We start from the raw sequence: 19,096 nt of genomic DNA on the forward strand, positions 1-19,096 counted from the left end.
TTGTCACAGTGAATGCATACTCTTCTCTTGTAATAAAAATGGACTATTTATTTAACTGAAGGATATTAGTTTTAGAAGTGCGATCACACTTTTCAGCAATATTAATTACCTTTTTTTAAATAAAGAAGAATTTTCTCACCCTGGCTGGTGTAGCTCAGTGGATTGAACGCGGGCCTGTGAACCAGCAGATCGCGGTTTGATTCCCAGTCAGGGCACATGCCTGGTTACAGGCCAGTTCCCAGCAGGGGATGTAAGAGAGACAACCATACATTGATATTTCTCTCCCTCTTTCCTTCCCTTCCCCTCTAAAGATAAATAAATAAAATCTTTAAAATAAATAAAGAAAGAAGAATGTTCTCTTTGGATTTCTTATTGATTTAAGTCAGTCCCTTGGTTATGCAAGTCTCTCACTCATCACACTTAATAAACTTGTTAACAAACTTTGGAATAACAAGAGGGGCCCTCCCACGTTTTCTCTCAGCTACAACTCAAGTGTTTACATGTGCGCTTCCATTCACAGAGGCAGGAAGAACTTACTTAGATGTTGGCTCAGAGTCCTCACCTGAACACCCCTAGCTTTGGGGCTGGGTTTTTTATTACCTGGTTGGGGTGGCTTAGACTTTGTTGTTTTTCTCTGACTTTTATGATGCTGAAAGTGCAGTTTCTCTTATAATAATGCATCTGTTGTAAAGTCCTTAACACAGACAACTGCTTATTAATTTCAGTTTTTAAATGAGGAAACTTAGCATGAAAGTGACTTTGTCCAGTTAGCCAAGGCAAAAATAGGAGCAAACTACAAAGTTGAATCCCATCAGGTTGCTGTGTGACCTTGAGCAAGTCACTTAACCTGTCTGTGTCCTTGTCTATAAAAAGTGGATAACAAGAGTCCCTTCTCCATAGGGCTGTTATGAGGGTAGGCTAAGTAAATGTATGCAAAGCACCTGGCTCACTACCTGGAACATAGTAAGTACTATGGGAGTTTACTTTTTACTTTTTATTTTTACTTTTAACTTTAGCACAAAATGCATTTCTGCCGGAGGCAGGGTGGTTCAGTGGTTCATGCTGGTTCCAATACTTTCCTAGCTCAGCTTTCCTGTGTAACAGAGCCTGAAGTAAGGTAGGCTTTACTGGGAACAGCCAAAGAGAGGGGAGAAGACAAGAGAGGCAGAGACATATGTAAGGTGGTGCACTACCTGGCTGGCTGTAGCTTCTCAAAAATCAGTAGTTTTTTGGTCCCACAGATGGGCTGGGTGGTACCAGTGTGCTCAGCACAGTCAGGCAAGGAGGAATGGGGAGAGGCATGTATCTGCCAGGTTTTTAACACCCCCATCCTTGTAGGTCGCTTGGCTCGGTTCCCCATTTCCTCCCCACCCCTTACACACACACCTCCTGAGGAAGTCAGGTTTCAACATTTTCTCTGAATTCAGAAGCTTCAGGGGTGCTGTGGTCGCAGTGGGTCCTGCTGGGCTTTGTCATGAAGGCTGTCTCGCGCCCTGCCCCTCCACCAGGAAGGAGGGAAATGGCTGGTGGTGTTAGAAGAGGTAAGAGTGGTGGAGACGGGGGTCTCTGCTGAGCCAGTGGCAGAGGCTGGGGAGGCAGGTGGGACAGAGCCATCCTGGGCGGCCTGAGCCCTGGAGCCAGCCCCACCGCTCACAGTGCTGTAGCCTCAGGAGGCTTCTGTGGCTCCATGTCCTTCCATCTAAATGACATTGTTGTGAGGACTGGAAGTGATACATGTAATCTGTGTTCAGCACGAGTCTAAAGTAGGCGCTTAATAAATAACAGATGTTTTCCAATCCACCCATACTTGAAGTAGACATTCATATCTCTTAATACTTGAATTTGCCTCTGGAAATAAAACATCTGTTTGAATTCAAAGATATGATTGAGATGTACTATGGATAGAATAAGCAAATGGGGTGATATTTAACCCTAGGAAATATCAGAGGAAATGAGTAAGGAAGCTCATGGTAAATAGAGAATAAAGGCCAGCCAAGAGGGTCAAAGGATTTAGGCAAAATCATGAGAACTGAGAAACGGTCTCATGCTCAAAATGCTTTATGTAATTTTTTTTTTTAACTGGAGAAACGACAGAACGTGGTCTCCAACTCCAGTTCTGCGGACCCAGGGAGTCCAAATCAGCACTAGTGTCTCCAGCCTTGAGGTCTTTGGGGGAAAAGCAGTGTCAGTGTTAGGTTTAATGGAGGCTTTGATAGGAAACCAGGAAAGAAGGGTAAGTAAGTGGGACTTTGCTGGGACATGTTGACTTCGAGATTAGATTAGATAGATGTGAAGCCGGAGGGAGAGTAGTGTTTGGGAATCAAATTTCTGTCTCTTGGAGCCACATACATGGTAACAAGTGTACACTGTGTCCATCGCATAGAGCAGAGCTGAAACCCTGGAGGGGGACAGTTGCCCAGTTTACAATGATAATAAAGATAGAACAAGCCTAGATCATTTGACCTGTCCCTACATCTCTGACGTTTTACTGTCCAAGGCTCAGAGTAAGGCCTCCACTGATATTTTTGGAACTAATATTCTTTAAAAAAAACCCTCAAAGATCCCAGTATACCTCAAAGAGTCATTCTGTCACTGTATCATTTTCTCATAATATATAATCTGGAATGTAAAATATGATGATATCATTTACTTTATTCAAAGTCAGCTAAACCCAAGAGATACTTATCCAAGGCTTACTATGTCACTAGAGATTGAATGTAGTACTTGAATCCACACTGATGAATTTTGCATTTCAGGGAGCGTCAGGTCAGTTCTATACAAATCATTGCTGTATAATGTGTTTGGGGAGGTGATGGAGTATGGACCTAACAATTAATTTCATTACAGCGAAAAATGGGAAACCAAGAAATCCTCATGACTCAGTGTTGTTTTAAATCATCTAATTATAATTCACATTTTACATTCATAATTAAGAGGTGATTTTTGGTTTAGAAATCCATTGCACTCATTTCTATTGGTAAGCACAAATAATATTGAAAAACTATGGTGGGACTTTGCATGTTATTTTAGAAATATTAGCAAGAAGTAAATCACAGCGATTTTCACAGAATGAACGTTGAGTTTTTTGTTATCATTGGTCCTTTTTGAATTGTTTCATTCCAAGCATATGTAAAGTAAGGAGTAAAGTCTTCTGGTGTCTGCGCCCCCTGGTACCCGCAGTTCTACCTCTGCTAGGTAAGTAGCTGGACTTAGGAGTCAGATTAACCACAGCACCTCCAGCTCTAGCCCTTCTCAACCCAGTAGCCCACCCTCTCTAAGCTTCTCATCTTAAAAATGGGAGTAACAAGGGGACCCAACTCCAAAGACTGTTGTGAGGATTCAACGAAATCATGCAATTAATTTTTTATAATGCCAGTATTAGCTAATGCTAATATTTATTTTAATATTAATAGTTACAGTGGATAATATTGTTATTTTGTCCATGGCAGTGTTTACAAATGTGCTGCCTGGAAAGGAAAATATCTGCTCCCTTTGATGTTTGGCTTCGCAATTGTTTTGAAAATTAAGATCAGAGAGAAACTCCAGATTTCTCTGATTTTGCCACTGAATAACTGGAAGTAATTAAATGTTCCCTGTAAAGATTTTTAATTCTAGGATTCAACACCAGGAAAAAAAAACAACCCAAACAAACCCTATTTACTTCCTGGCTGCAGATGCGAACAGGAATAAAACACAGCTGCTGTCATGGCTCTGTGGGCACCATCTCTGCTTGGTACCAAAAGAGATAATAATCTTGCAGCATCATTTTATAAGGAGGTAACAAAATCAATTACATTATCTCAAGTGAAAACACTGAGGCCCTTATCCTGCTGCTGGTTAAGATGAGCTGTAATTGTGGCAGCTGTTCACCCACCAGTAGAGATTATGTTAGATGAATGAAAACATGGGCTAATTAGTGAAGGTTTGACTAGGACTGTACGCAGCCTCACGGTCGGGTGTTTAAGAATGATACCGGCCACACAGTTGTTGGGTGAGCAACACAAAGCAACCACGGACATGAATGGAGGACAAATAATCTGGTTCCTTTTTCATTATTAAATGATAAGAGTGTTTGCCAAAGCACGAAAATATCTATAAACCCTTTGGGTCTGCTGAAATTTCACATTACCCTAGAAAATACAATGAACCATAACAAAGAAGGCTAAGAAGAAATTTAAGAGAGGCCATAGGGATAAGTTGTTTCCATAATTGCAAAGGCTGTGGGACTAGTAGGGTCTTTCCCCAGATCCTGAGATTAAAGTAGAGAAGATATTTTGCTGTGACAGAATTTAAACTTCATATAAAAGATTAACTTATAGACATTCAAACCCACAACATAAAAATCAATAATTTAGGAACCCCTATAACCAAATTTATGAGCTTGCAGAGCCAGATCTGCTTTATAAACTCAGCACCAACACAAGTTGGCTGACCTTGGACAAGTTACTTAACCAGATGTTTCAGGATGATCATAAATACCAGGTAGAATAATTTGGGTTATTAAATAAAATAACTGCACTAAAATTGTGTTTAGCACATAGTGAACACTTGAGGATAAATAAGAGGATTCCTTTGTTTCTTTTCTCATTCCTCTTTAAGTTTTCCACGTGTGTATGCTTTTTTTTCTCTCCATTTGAAATATTTATTTTAGCTTGATCCAGTGACTCTGTGGTGTTTATTCCCATTATTTACCATGTGTAGAGATATTTAAGACATCTGTGTATACCTTAAATTTAACATTCATTTTTCATGTTAGCAGTCTGTCCAAAGGCAAAGTCATTGCAACCCTTGCTCTTCTTTGCTATGCTAAGAAGGTTGGCAGAGTTCATCATAAGACCTTTCAATCAATAGACAATACCAATGAAGTCACATTTCCTCTAAGTGTCTCATTTCCTCTAAAAGTTTTTATTACCTCCTATATTAAAGCAAGACCTGGCTCCTGGTTGGCATCTAGTCAGTGTTTGTTGAATGGAGGGGGAAGGAAATAAATATTTTAATTGTGACTTGAGGCAAACAGCTTCTTAATGGGGACAGAACGGACTTTGATTAAATTTTTCAGGTTAAAGACCATTCTGCCACCTGTTTGCTATATTTATATGAAAACTACTTCGGTTAATATCTTGGCATAGGAGAAGGGTCACATTAATTACATTGTAAGGGGAGGCCGAACAATTCATAGCGTCTTTTATCTATAGTCTGGGTTAGGTTTTTAGTGTTAGATGGACCCTAGACATGAAATGGCTTGACCTCCTGAGGCCCTGAGCATTTAAGCGGCTCCACCCTGTGATGCTGAGCTGCAAGAGGAATTCATCTCCTTTTCTTTCCATTTGAGTTAGGTCCTTGCCCGAACGCTTGTTTTACTAAAATGAATTTTCCTCTATTCTAGGGGCATTTATATATCTACAAAAACCATATAGGAAGATAAATACCTTCCTGTATGGTTGAGAACATGAGCTCTTGGGTCAGAGAGAACTGGTTTCAGACCCCTTCTCCTCTGAGACCTGGGTCAGATCATCCAAAGTGTTCGTCTCGTTAACCTAGTCTCTCCATGTCTCAGTTTCCTTAGCACTAAAGGAGGGATGAGAAACAAACTCGTGCCATCTTCAAAGTAGAAATAACAATGCTTCATAGATTTATTAGTGACCATCAATGTAATAATGTACACAAGGGATTATCACCAAGCCGGGTGCATACTAAGTAATTGTATCTTATTACAATATGAATTGAAGTGGGCAAGAAAGTTAAAGGGAAGTGGTGCAGGCAAGGTTACTGCAAAGAGAAACTTGATTGATTACATAGCCCTCAGGCAACTTAGTTATGTCAATTATATGTATCTGACCAAACCAGAACCACTCTCTTCTACCCCATCTTTGAATTTCCAGCCAGGATCTCTTTCCACCAGACAAAGCAGTACAGGCTTTACAGACTTGTTGAGCTACAACAGGGCTGCTCAAGTTTGTATTTCCTGTAGAGCCCTCCAGCTTTCTGATGGCCCCTAGGAGGCAACCCAGCTAAGTGTCTTCCTGAGAATGGCATGTGCTGAGTGGAAGCCAAGGATCGACTTGGGGTTGGTTATGTAGCCTATTTCCTTCACCCACGGCAGGTGTTCCTTAATCACAAAGACCAGCCTTATTATCTTTACATACTCACTCGCTGCATCTCTCAGAGTGAGTAATGAATGCATGCTCAGTAAATATTTGTGATTTGCAATAATAAATGAACATGTGTAGAGAAGTTACTGGTACAAAGCCCTCCTGTTTTAGGGCCTGGTTGTAACAGAGAGGTTATTTCAGGCAAGACGGATTTTTCATCCAACTCTGATGACAGTGCTCAAGGCTTAAATCTCAGTATTTCAAATGAAAAATAAAAGCTATATGAACTTCTCTTCTTTGGGTTCTGATGTGTAACGACTTGTGTTATTAAATGTCAGAATGAAATAGAACCAGTTTTCTTTAAAAAGGAGAGAAGTATAATTCTAGTACCTCTTGTATCTTTCAGAGTAGGTATACCAATGAATTACCTTTCAGGACATGTACATCATTATAACTCACGTAAAGTCATGCCAAATCCTGTCTTTAAAAGATAGCTTACACCTTGCTTGGAATGTCACCTACAGAGGTCATGTAAAAAGATTATGCTATCTGAAAGTATTTTAAAATCTACAGATTGGTATTATTGTACAATGATCTACATTTTCTATAGAAAATATTTCAAGTTGCTTATTTTATATATTCTCTCTTTCCACGTAATTGAGCTAATCAATCCATTTTCTCTAATCATTCCCATACCAGTCTCCCTTGAGTCTCTCCTCATTTATCCACGTGAATAAAATTGGGTGTTAACAGTTACTCAACGTGATGTTCCTCTTACTTCCTTGTGTACGATTAAGTGTCCCCCTCCAATTTAATTTACAAGCTAGGAGCTGTTTAAATATTAAACAGGAAAATAAGCCGAGAGGTTGTTTGAGATAACTGGGGCTCTCACAGAGCTAGTTGACTTGTTTCCTTGTGCTGTATCTAACCCTGTATTCAAATAGTAGACTAGGGCTTTATTGGACCAAAATAACAAGTCCTTGTAATTTTTTCTTCTTTCTCAGTCCCCTTGCTGCTATCCTGTCCAAAGCCAACATGTCACTGAAAACTGAGCTGACAGCAAATACATCTGCACTGCAGAAAATCGCTGCCGACATGAGTAATTTGATAGAAAACCTGGACACTCGGGAGCTCCATTTTGAGGGAGAGGAGGTGGACAGTGATGTGTCCCCCAGCGATCCCAGGATACAGGAAGGTAAAGGCTGATGGTCTGAGCCAGAAGACAGTTTATCAGGGCGGCTCGGCAGAGCGCAGGTTTGAAATAACCAGCAAATGACTGATCTTTTTTGCTGATGTCCTAACACTGGGCTGAGACTATTTTGTTAACTGTTTCTTATTGTCGCACATTAGTATTCTTAAAAAAGGTGCCTGGGAAAGGCAAGTTATGCTATTATTGTGTAATCTTACAGTATCAGTTTGTTCTTACAATAACTTTATTTACTTATTTATTTTTCAGTGTATATCCCTTTCTCTGCTATTTATAAGACACAAGGATTTAAGGAGCCTAATGTACAGACGTACCTCTCTGGTTGTCCAATAAAAGCCCAAGTTCTGGAAGTGGAGCGCTTTGCATCTACAAGGGTCAGCACGTTTCTGGACTCACCTTGTATTAGTTGGTATATAGGAAGTAACACATTGACTTCCATTTCCCTTCCTCCTAGCTACGCCCTTGTTTCCAGCTTTTTGTTTGTTGGTTGGTTTGTCCATCACTTCTAAGTCCTCATTGCCTCTCAAGGGCTTACTTTCTTTTTGCTTAGTTTTTATTCTCATATGTCTCTTTCCCTATCCTGGAAAATACATTTTTTTAAAAAGGCATTTAAGGCAGTTTAGAAGTTTAATAAATTGCAAAGTGCCTCTCCTAGTCTTCCTTGCTGCCCAGTTTTCTGTTCAATGTGGGTTCTTGAGGGCATAGCCATTCCACCTAAAATGCCAAATATAAGCCAAGGAAAAGTTTAGCTTTCCTAATGCTTGTTGAGGAAGAACTGAATGAAACTACTGAATGAAACCATCCTGGCTCTTGGAAGAAAAAAAGCCAGGATGCTGATTGGTCAGAGCCATCACCCAAATGTACTGTGGAGAGAATTCTGCTGGCACAATCCACCCAGATGTGTCCCTAGCACCTGTCTGTTAGGCCTCATTTGCACATTTTCCCTTAGAGACTGGAATGGCATCTGGAGTAAAATATCTCCATCAAGCAAAGCCACACCTTTGGAATGGATTGGACCCAGAGAAACTGTTAGGGTAGCTGCTTTGTAGTTGTTGAGTCTGTTGGGTGAGGAATGTTGCTGCATTTGTTGGTGGCCTTTGTTTGTTCAGGATAAGCTCTAGCTGCAGATGAGTAAGGCGACCATTGTCGCCTGCCTCAGGGCAAGTATAGAGTAACTTTTCAGCCCCAGCAGGCTTGCCTTCCTTTCCTCTTTGTCTTTGCGAGGGTGACCTGTGCTGCATGGGTCCTAATGGCTCTTCCTGGTGCTCTGTATCAATCTCCCCATGTGTGTCCTGACTCCTACTTCGCACCCACCTCAGTGTGCAGCCTTTCTTCCAGGCTCTCCTATGAGTTGGGTCCTTCTCTCCCTGGTATACCACTGAGCACCCCCAGAAATGTCTCTAAGGTGACCTTTGCCTTTTATTTGCCTACCAGCTTTTAGACTGAGGGGCAGTAACATGGGGATTAAATGCACAGACACCAGAGCCAGACTGCATGGTTTAATTCCTGTCTTTGCTTTGTGACCTCCTGCAAGGTACTCGACACCTCTCTGTGTCCTCATCTGAATAATGGGTATAATAAAGCCTATCTTCTACACTTGTTATAAGGATTTAATAATAATATACATAGTATTATATTTATGGTATACAAATACACTATCTATTATATTATGTACACTGTGTAATGCTATGTATTATCATGATGATGATGTATCTCTAAAGTTACTCCTGAAGGTAAATACTCAAGCTTTTAGACCCCAGCCTCCTCTCTTTGCATATACTCTTCTATTAGTCAAGTGGGTTTGGTTTAGTTCTGTTTTAAATTTCAGTCTGTGTGAGAACGCTAAGGATTATCCTTATCCCACTTTGTGTCTCGTTTACTAAGAAACATGAACTAAATTTGTGCAGTTTGCATGTGATTGCGGGTAAATAAAAATGACCCCTTTTCTGATTATTGAATATGTTCCATGTGCCAGCTCATGGCTAAGCACTTCTCTTTTCACTCCCATAATGACGTGAGGAGGCGGATGCTGTCACGTGCCTTCCCAGGCTGGAGATCTCCCCCCCCGTCCCTCCAGCAATAGTTAAGTTGGGGGAGAAATAGTTTCTGTGTAGGGAGATCTTTTGCTCCTTTGCCTCTAATGGACCTGTACCTTTCTGGTTACTGGTGGTGCTTCTGTACAGAGAAATGCAGACAAGGATGGACCTTATAATGCATTTCAGAAGACATAATGTTATTTGCAAAGGGCTGAGACAGTGCTCCTGGAGTCCATTTCTTCACACTTTCCTTTCATCCCTCCAACTGTGCTCACTGCTTCTGCTTTTGGACAACCCCCTGGGGGCTAATTAGGGTCTTCACACATTGTTTCCTTGACTTGGTTTCTTGTTTCAGGTGTGTGCATTTGTATGTTTAGAACAATAGGATTTGCGGAAGTTGGTCTTTAGTGTGATTCTGAGTTTCTCTTATGTGCGTTATAAGACAAACATTTAAGAGAATATTATTCTGTAATCAGTTGTTTTTGAAACATTTTACTTAAGTACTCAAGTTGGATTTAAGGTACTTGTATGTTACTTATTAACTATCATTCATTGAGAGATTTTGGAATTTTTGTTGTTAACTAAAATACCACTCTTTTTCATCTGTCCCTGTAGGTACGAAGTACCAATCTTTACACAATTGAATTAACACATGGGGAATTTAAGTGGCAAGTTAAAAGGAAATTCAAGCATTTTGAAGAATTTCACAGAGAGCTGGTCAAGTACAAAGCCTTTATCCGAATCCCCATTCCCACCAGAAGGTAATTGTTTCAAAATTAATTACAAGGTTATCCCAGTGTCCAAGTTGAGTGCAAAGAGTATTTTATTCATTTTATGGGTTAATTGTTCATTGTTGGTGGGTATTTCCTAATAAATAGGCCCTTCTAATAATAAGCCATCTCATGAAAGATACTAGCGCAATGGCTCTAAGAATAATATGCTCTCATTGTGCTATGTGTGTGCTTTAGACACACATTCAGAAGACAGAACGTCAAAGAAGAGCCTCGAGAGATGCCAAGCTTGCCCCGTACCTCTGAAAACATGATCAAAGAAGAACAGTTGTTCGGTAGAAGGGTAAGTCCTTCACTCTTCTGTTGTTCTGAGCATAATTTGGCAGCACCGTAGAAATGTGGCAGCTACTGAGGTGGGTTTGGCTACAACCTTTCCCACCCACTGATCCATCACCCAGCCTGGTGTAGCTTCTCTGGAATACGTTAGGCAGCCCCTTCTTCCCCAAGCTATTCTGACCCTGGGGAGGTTGAGTTTTTCCAGAAGAGTTTTCTTTGTTAAGAGCAATGTTATAAAGAAGATGTCTTCCTGGGGAGGGAAGGCTTGTGAGTTGGATCTAGAAAGCAGTGAGGTTGCAGACTAGTACAACCACTATGGAAAATAGTATGGAATTTTCTAAGAAAACTAAAAATGGATCGATCTGCCTTTTGACCCAGCAATTCCACTGCTAGGATTACATACTAAGAACCCTGAAACACCAATCCAAAGAACCCAATGTTCATAGTAGCACAATTTACAATAGCCAAGAGTTGGAAGCAACCTAGGTGCCCATCAGTAAATGAATGGACCAAAAAACTATGGTACATATACACAATGGAATTCTGTGCAGTGGAAGGAGAGAAGGAGCTTCTACCTTTTGCAACAGCATGGATGGAACTGGAATGCATTATGCTGAGTGAAATAAGCCAGGTGGTGATAAACAAATACCATATGATCGCGACTTTAACAGGAACCTAAACAACAAAACAATCAAACAAGCAAAATATAGCCAAAGACACTGAAATAGAGAACAAGTTGACAGTGACCAGAGGGGAGGGGAATGGAATTTCAGGAGAAAAGGGGAAGAGTTTACAGGAACTAGTATAAAGGACACATGGACAAAAACTAAGGGGGCTGGAAATGGGAGGGAGGTGGGGAGCAGTGGGAGGATGGGCTGGGATGGGAGTAAAAGACAGAACACTGTACTTGAACAATTAACTAACTAACTAAATAAATAAATAAATAAGAAGCTGTCTTCCCAGTAGGAACATTTTTGGGCTTGTCATGAGTCAAGATTGAGCTCATCATTGAGAATTTTGAGATCTATTCTTTTTAAATTATATATTTTCATACATTAGCTTCAGAATTTGGAATAGTTTATCCTAAATAGGTATAAAATCTCATTCTCAAACTACAGATGGAGCAGTTAGGGTGTAGGAAGAGTAGGAAAGTGTTACAGGCGTGTACATCAGTAGGGCAGAAGCTTCAGGCCTGCTCTGCTTCAGTGATATGGTCCTTCATAGGACAGATTAATTTCTTTTACTAGAAAATTAACAAATAAATGTTAGTGCTGTCTTCCCATTCAAATTTTTTGTAATCTGAAAAGCATTTTTTAAATTTCTTCTTTGTAGTTGCCATCTTGTTTAAAATCTTTTTAGGGACCTAGGATACTTATTTCCCAGGATAGCTACACAAATAAAATTCTACAGTCTGGGTTTGCCATGCGGACATATGTGAGTGCAGTTGGGAATGATCAGCTATGGCTCTAACAGCCAGTGCTCCGGCATGGGCTGCGGTCAGCATAGTGGACACTCCCCTCGTCCCTCTTACTTTAACATATTCGAAATCAGGGCACAATTTACTAGAAACTGTTTTTATTTAACCACCCTTCTTGTTTTCCCCTAAAAAGCTGTTTAAAAATTGCAGTATATTTTCCAGTCAGTTCAGTGTTAGAATTGAGGAAATTCAGGTTTTTGATAGAAATCAACAAATGCTGTAAAACCACCCACTATGGGCAAGTTCTGTGCTAGTAACCATGGCAGATTAAAAGGACATACACCTGGGGCCTTGTCAGCAGCTTACAGAAGAACTAAGCATACGAAAAGTAAAATGGCAAGAAGAGATTTAAGTAATGGTTCAAGGAGATTGTGGAAATAACTTCTTAATGCTATCCAGGATCTCTTGTCCAGTGATAATAGTAACAAACCACTGAATCACTTACAGAAGTTATGGTGGGCCAGTGATCACATTATTGCTACTGTCTAAATTTCTCTGTAAGTGTGATGATATTATCTCTTATCTCAAGTATTTGCATTACAGAAACAACTGGAAGATTACTTGACCAAGTTACTAAAAATGCCCATGTATAGAAACTATCATGCGACAGTAAGTATATTTAGTAATTTAAGTTTTGAATTTATAAAATTGTAAATTGTCAGCTAAATTTTAGATCATTTTATTTACACAAGCGCTTGTTTCCACTTTAGAATTATTCCTCATGTTAAAATAAATAAAATGAATACAAAATTGATTTGACAGCAAGGATCTGGATTACGGTAATTATTTTAAAATATAAAATATAGCTAAATTTGTCTATAACAGTGGATTTAAATGATCTTGAAAGCTGCCACAGGCTTGATTATCTAGAAATCAACCTTCTTTTCTCCTCGGGCTTCCAGAATAATCTCCCAAAGCATTTCTAACCCTCACAAGAAAACATGAAGTAGGAAGTGATGAAAACAGTTGAGCAGAGTTGAATATTCAAAGATCATACGGAGCCTGCTGTGAATGCCATCTGATCAACCTGTGATGCTTATAAAAGGCCTGCCTTTTCCTGTGAAAGTGAGAAGCATGGGAAGCAAGGGAGAGTAGAACCTCTTGGAAAATAAGAGATGGGCCTTGGAAACAGCGGGGAGGCACGTGGCGGCCAGCACGGGGGAGCAGGCTTTACAGAGGGCATCAGAAAACAATGAGCTCTACTTCCTCAGAGGCCCTGGAAGGTGTGGTGTTTGTAAGGGATTAGCGTTCAATTACATAGAAGCCCAGACAATTGAGAATGGATTATCATACTTTGCGTCTGTGTTTGTATGCATTGTGTTGCTGTGGGGCTGAGTGTATGTATGTGGTGTCTGTGTAGCGCTTCAGAGCAGGTGCAGCTCTGACTTGGCCTCTAGTTTACAGAGTGCTATTTCATAAATACTAAACAGAAAGAGGGAAGGCCTCTGTGCATTAGGAGAGGAAGCAAAAGCGCCTTCACCCTTAGGAGTCTTTTGTTGACTCTGACCTCTTGCTGTCTACCAGTGTATTGTTTAGAGGGTAGGGCACATACCCAAGTGGAACGTTTTACGCACAAATGGCCCGGGTTGACCATGACCCACTTCCTGCAGCAGCTTGCCCTGTGATGTTTGATGATGGACTTGAAGGAGCTTGTATGGTTTCGTAATCCTGGAGAAGAGTTTTCCCAGGGAAACCAGAAATTTGAGTCCAACCAGTAGACCTCAAGAGAAGGATGATGGGAAGGATTTCTTCCCTTCTAGAACTCAGAAACATTCAACTTTGAAAGAACGTAACAAATAAGGTTTTTACTGCTCTTACTAATAAAAATGCTGCTTCCTGTTGTATTCTCTGAAGTCTGTTTTCAGATATGCTGTTTTATTTAATAGGCAGTTATTTAAACGAGCACTAGCACCAGATGCAATGGTTTTCCATTTGTTTTACTTTTCTGGCTGCCTGTGCTTTACTTTTATTCTTTCTTTGGTTCTAGAACAGTACTTGCTGGGTCTAGTCTTCTCTTTCCATGTACATTATTATATTTTGGATTCTAATGTTGACTAAACAATTTTTAAATGTTTATTTTAATATCTTTTTTTTAGTCATAAAAATCTTTCCAAGGTTGACCCATTTTGTATTTAGAAATTCCAGGATGTCTTCTAAACATTTCCTTTGGAAGGGAAAACCTGGTTTATAGCTGCCCGAATATATGTTACTCCTTGTTGCTGGGGTTTTTAAAAAGATTTTTATTTATTTTTTTAGAGAGGGGGGAGGGAAGAAGAAAGAGAGGAAGAGAAACATCCATGTGTGGTTTTCTCTCACATGCCCCTCACTGGGGACCTGGCCCAGAACCCGGGCATGTGCCCTGACTGGGAATCCAAGCAGCGACCCTTTGGTTCGCAGTCCAGTGCTCAGTCCGCTGAGCCGTAGTGTTACTCCTCATTTTTTATGGCAACAGCAGAACTCTCAAAAATGACTCAACTATAGGGTACAATTTGATATATCTTCATTCTCTGACATTATATTCCTTTCATACTAAATGTGATCTGGCCCAGAGACCAGATTTACAGGCCTCTTCCACATATTTGTGAAATTAGATGGACATTTATATGTTTCCTTTGATAATTGTAAGAAATATTAAAACTGCTGCCTGCAAAAAGCATATTAAGAAGTCGTTTTTATCTGATCACAAGTAATTAATTCATATTTTATAAGTATAAGACAAACCTATTATAAAGTAATTTGGGTCCTTAGGCCAATAGGGTCATGGCTCAGAGGTGAAGGGATCAGATATCATGTCCCTAATTTCAATAAAATTTCAGTGACATCAGACTTGGACACCTCTTCCTTCCTACTTTTATATGGTCATGGGTTGGGTTAGTATTTAGACAAGTGTTTTTCCCTCCAGAAGTATGAAGACTTCCTTTGTTTTTATTCCTCTTTTTCTCCCTGAGATTCTGAAAAACAAATTGTCCTAGTGTTTTAGTGGATTTAGCTTCAGATAGGTTCCCCCGGAGATGAATGGTAATTTGTTCTGTTTTCTCTACTCATTTGTAAAATGGGGCCAAATATATTTGGCCTCTTCTCAAGGTGTAAATATGTTTTTTTCTAAAAAGAAATATTTACTCAGTTGTACAATACCATGGAATTTCAAACAGGATTCCTTTTGTGTCCTGAATTGTGTTAATTTTGGCTACAGTACCAAACCCACTAGCTGGGCATTTTAATGAATAACTGGAAAATGCTTATTTTCTAGGGAATTTAAAGAATGAGTCATTGGAAACAATAAATGTACTTTTTCCTGACTGAATGTTAAAATCTAGAAATGGAACAAAGGGCATAATTTCCAAGAGAAGTGCCCTAAACTGATAGGGTGCTATTGCTAACTTCAAGATAATCACTTGATTCCCAAACTTAGATTTCTTATCTCTAAGGTGGTGATTAGCTTGAAATCACCATGTTGGAGGTAAGGAATCTGAAGATGAACACCCCACGGGTCAATAACACTGAACTCACCTGCCCCTTGCTTTGTAAGATGAATAAATTTAGCTTGAGGGGAAGAGTGGGTAAAGATTAATAAAGATGCACTCACAGTGTTTCCATGCCAACCGAGAAAAGCTATACTGATTTAAACAGCAGCATCTGCAAATTGATGGAAGTATCGTCCTTCTCCTGTGAGTCTTAGACGTGGGAAAGTGCAGAGGCCTTGGTCCAGCCACTCCATTTTCACCACAGATGAGCTGTCTGCTCTTTTTGTCCCCAGAGCTGTACTGTTTTACCTGGAAGGCAGCCTTTGCTGTAGTGTTGAATCCACCTCCCACCCTTACTACAACGGTGCTGGCCAACCCACGTTCTTGCCTAAACTTCTGAGAATTTCCTACTTGGTCACTCTCCTGAATTTTGTTACCTCAGGAATACAGGGGACCTCGGAAAATCCCCCTTCTCTAATGCAAAGATGGGGTAGTAAAACAATGTGTATGTGATTGCCAAGTAAATTCCAGGGTTTGTTTTTTACCCTTAGGGTTTGTTTGGAGTTCCTACGTGTGGGAACTCTTTGCTTTGCTGTTTCCCTAACATGCTTTTTTTAAAAGTTCCTTGGGGGGGAAAAGATATTGATTAGTACATTATTCAAGAACAATAAGCCCAGTGAAATATTGTCAGGCTAAATTAATGATTAAATTCTTCCTCCTAAGAATCACCTGCCCAAGTGGAGAATGGAAGTCTTATCACTGAAGATACAGTGAGAAGTTTAGACAACACAATCTTTGTTAAATTTCAAGTTGTATTGTTTAGGTTTGCTTCTAAATTGATCTTGCCACATTTACTTTCAATCTGATAAATCTGTATTAGCATATTTATTGCCAGAGATTTTTTTTTTTGTAACAGGGATTGTTTTGTTTTTTTAAGCTGGAGACAGTGAAACAAGGAAGGGCTTAGGATATATAAAGCAACAGGAGAGAGACTAGGTGGGGCTACCTTGTCTCATTAGAAATGTTGTGGGAAAGAAGTGAGCTGAGGCAAGGCTGGAGGGTTAGAGAAAAGGGGGCCTTGCGGACAGACAGGCTCAGTTAGCCCAGGATGAGCTGCTGCTGCCCATTGCTGCACTGGTTGCCAGTCTCATCTGGTCCCTTAGAGCAGGGGTGTCAAACTCATTTTCACTAGGGGCCACATCAGCCTTGCAGTTGCTTTCAAAGGGCTGAATGTAATTCTAGGACTGTATAAATATAACTACTCCAGAACAGTGAATCGAGAGCTCAGCGCTGCCGCCAGGTAGAAACAAGGTGCCAGGCCAGATAAACAAGGTGTAGGGCCGGATTCGGCTCACAGGCCTTGTATTTGCCACCTGTCCCTTAGAGTTTAGGAGCTGCCAGGCCTGTGGGGGAAAGAAGAAGGGGAAGGGAGAGGCACAGGGGTGCTCCTGGGAAGGAGAGCATGTGCTAGGTCTCCAGGGTTTTAAAGGCTGGGGGTTTCAGGGAGATCTTAGGGAGGATTTCAATAGAATATTTATCAGCTTTATGCTGATGTTCCAAGATGAGATTTATTCCCTTAACTTCACTGTCTTTGGGTAGGGTTAGCACAAATGGTACTAATTAGATTTCTGCTATCTTGCTCAGCAGGGTGATTTCAGCTCTTTACCCCGAGGTTTGGGAGAACTATAAACCATTTACTCTTAAGTGTCCTTGGTTTAGGGAAAATAGGATTTTGTGATTTACTAGATGGCTCTAAACTGTTTGGCAGTTTAACTATGTGTCTCAGTTTTTGTATTCCACTTGTTCTGGTTTACTAGCTTGTCTCATTCCCCCCTCGAGACTTCCATCCCTGAAATCTTTTAGGGGTAATCAAAGAGGATGGTAAGTCTTCAGTAATTGCTTCCTGCTGATGACGACTACAGTCCAGCCTGAAGGGTATGGAAGTCTCTCCCAGCCTAAGACAGATAAGGGAATAGATTCAGAGACTGAAACAGAGAAGCTGTTAGCAGATTCTTCCAAAGTAGGGATAGTCTGGAATCCCTGAAGCATCATTATCTTGAAATTATATCATATTTCACTGACTCATTTTTGTAGTCCTGAAAATAAGTCAGTTCAGTTATATTGTTGAATCTCATTTCAGGAGGTGGTTATGAAGATGGGGTCCTAAAATGAGAACTATATTGTGTAAACAAGCAATCAGGTATTTAATAAGGACCATGCCTATGAAAACAGGAAAAAAAAATAAAGGTTAATGATGAGAGCAAATTATAAACCCGTTTCTGAGTCTGTAAGTCTGTCAGTGGAGAGGATTTTTGGAAGTAAGTCTCAAAGTTTCTTTTGTTGAATGAAAACAAGCAGTGACAATCCTCCTTATCTGCAGTTTGAATATCTCTGGTAATGTAAATTTTGTATGGTTTACACAACATCAGTTACTAAGACTGTTTCAGTATGAGCTGTTGTGGCATTCTGAAGGTTATATCATGTCCTTCGGCTGTAACTTGTGAGAGCAGGACTCAGAAATTTTTTTTTTTAGTTCTCAATAATTTTAAGTCAAAAGATGGGTAAAAAAATGAAATATTAGTTTGGAAGAAAACTAGAAAAATTCAGGAACCAATTGAGTTTGTAGATGAAAAATAAAACTTTAATTAAAGTCTAATATCTACCACAGTGTGTGTATTATAGATTCTTTTGAAACACATTTCCCCCTAAAATCACCCTCATTTTAATCAAAGAGAGCCAAATCAAGACTCTCTACTGCATTAAAATCAGTTTCAATTTGGTCTGCTTATTTTCATAAACACAACAAGAATAATAATTGATCATGTAGGCCCTCAGTCTGTTTTGCCACAATCTCAAAAGGAATCTCCAGATTGAACTTTAATTAGCCCCTCATGGCAAAGAAGCCAAGCCACATATTTGCCATAATACTTTGCCTACAATATCTACAAGTTTGGATGAATTCTTCAAGTTCTTGAGGTTCCTAAAAAATATCTTAAGTATCTTTCTTTGCCATCTCCAGGGAGAGCAATTATCATCCCTTATCTTGAAAGACTGCTATGAAACATGTGAATATGAGGGGGGCCCCCCAAAAAACAGAATTTATTTATAAAAAATTGTGTATTTATTCTTACCTGTTGAACTTCAATGACTTCAAAGTACTCTCCATTGAAGACTTTTTGCTCTTGCAGTTTAGTTTTGAGGATACTGGTTGGTTTGACCTGATTCGAATACCCCTTGCTAATTTAGTGATCTTCGGAAATTTATTTAACTTCTCTAAACCAGAGATCGGTAAACTATGTCCCATGGACCAAAACCGGCCCACTGCCTTTTTTTGTATGGTTTGTGAGATAAGAATAGTTTTTACATTTTTAAATATTGGCAAAAAGCAAAAGAAGAATATTTCATGACATAAAATGATATTAAATTCATATTTTACTATGGATAAGTAAAGTTATAATGAAATACAGCCATGCGTGTTTATTTATGTATTATCTATGGCTTCTTTTGTGCTAGTTTAACTATATGGTTCATGAAGGGTTAAATATTTACTGTCTGACTTTTTGCTGAGAAAGTTTACCTATTTCTGCCCTCAATCTTAATTTCCTCTTCTGTACAATAGGGCAAATAGCACCTATTTCAAAGAGGTTTGAGATAATGTGTGAAAAATGCTTAGTACATGGCTAATATATATTAAGCTCTCAATGAATGTTAACTGTTGATGTTTTTATAATATTTACAGTTTCTAATCTCATG

The 19,096-nt window shown here is 39.6% G+C and overlaps 1 protein-coding gene across 5 annotated transcripts in view; it reads left to right on the forward strand.

Annotated features, from left to right (window-relative positions):
• PLD1 (phospholipase D1) overlaps positions 1–19,096 on the forward strand; it is a 185,413-nt gene that overhangs the window by 61,726 nt on the left and 104,591 nt on the right. For all 5 annotated transcript variants that reach the window (XM_037137477.2, XM_037137478.2, XM_037137473.2 and 2 more), the window contains exons 2-6: positions 7,097–7,287; positions 7,549–7,673; positions 9,951–10,096; positions 10,304–10,409; positions 12,423–12,488. In XM_037137477.2, coding sequence (XP_036993372.2) covers positions 7,128–7,287; positions 7,549–7,673; positions 9,951–10,096; positions 10,304–10,409; positions 12,423–12,488 — 603 coding nt within the window. In that variant the 5' untranslated portion in view covers positions 7,097–7,127. The remainder of the gene's footprint in view (positions 1–7,096; positions 7,288–7,548; positions 7,674–9,950; positions 10,097–10,303; positions 10,410–12,422; positions 12,489–19,096) is intronic.

This window comes from Artibeus jamaicensis, unplaced genomic scaffold (assembly GCF_021234435.1).
Source record: "Artibeus jamaicensis isolate MK-2021 breed Jamaican fruit bat unplaced genomic scaffold, CSHL_Jam_final scaffold_474, whole genome shotgun sequence".
In the NCBI taxonomy this organism is placed as follows: domain Eukaryota; kingdom Metazoa; phylum Chordata; class Mammalia; order Chiroptera; family Phyllostomidae; genus Artibeus; species Artibeus jamaicensis.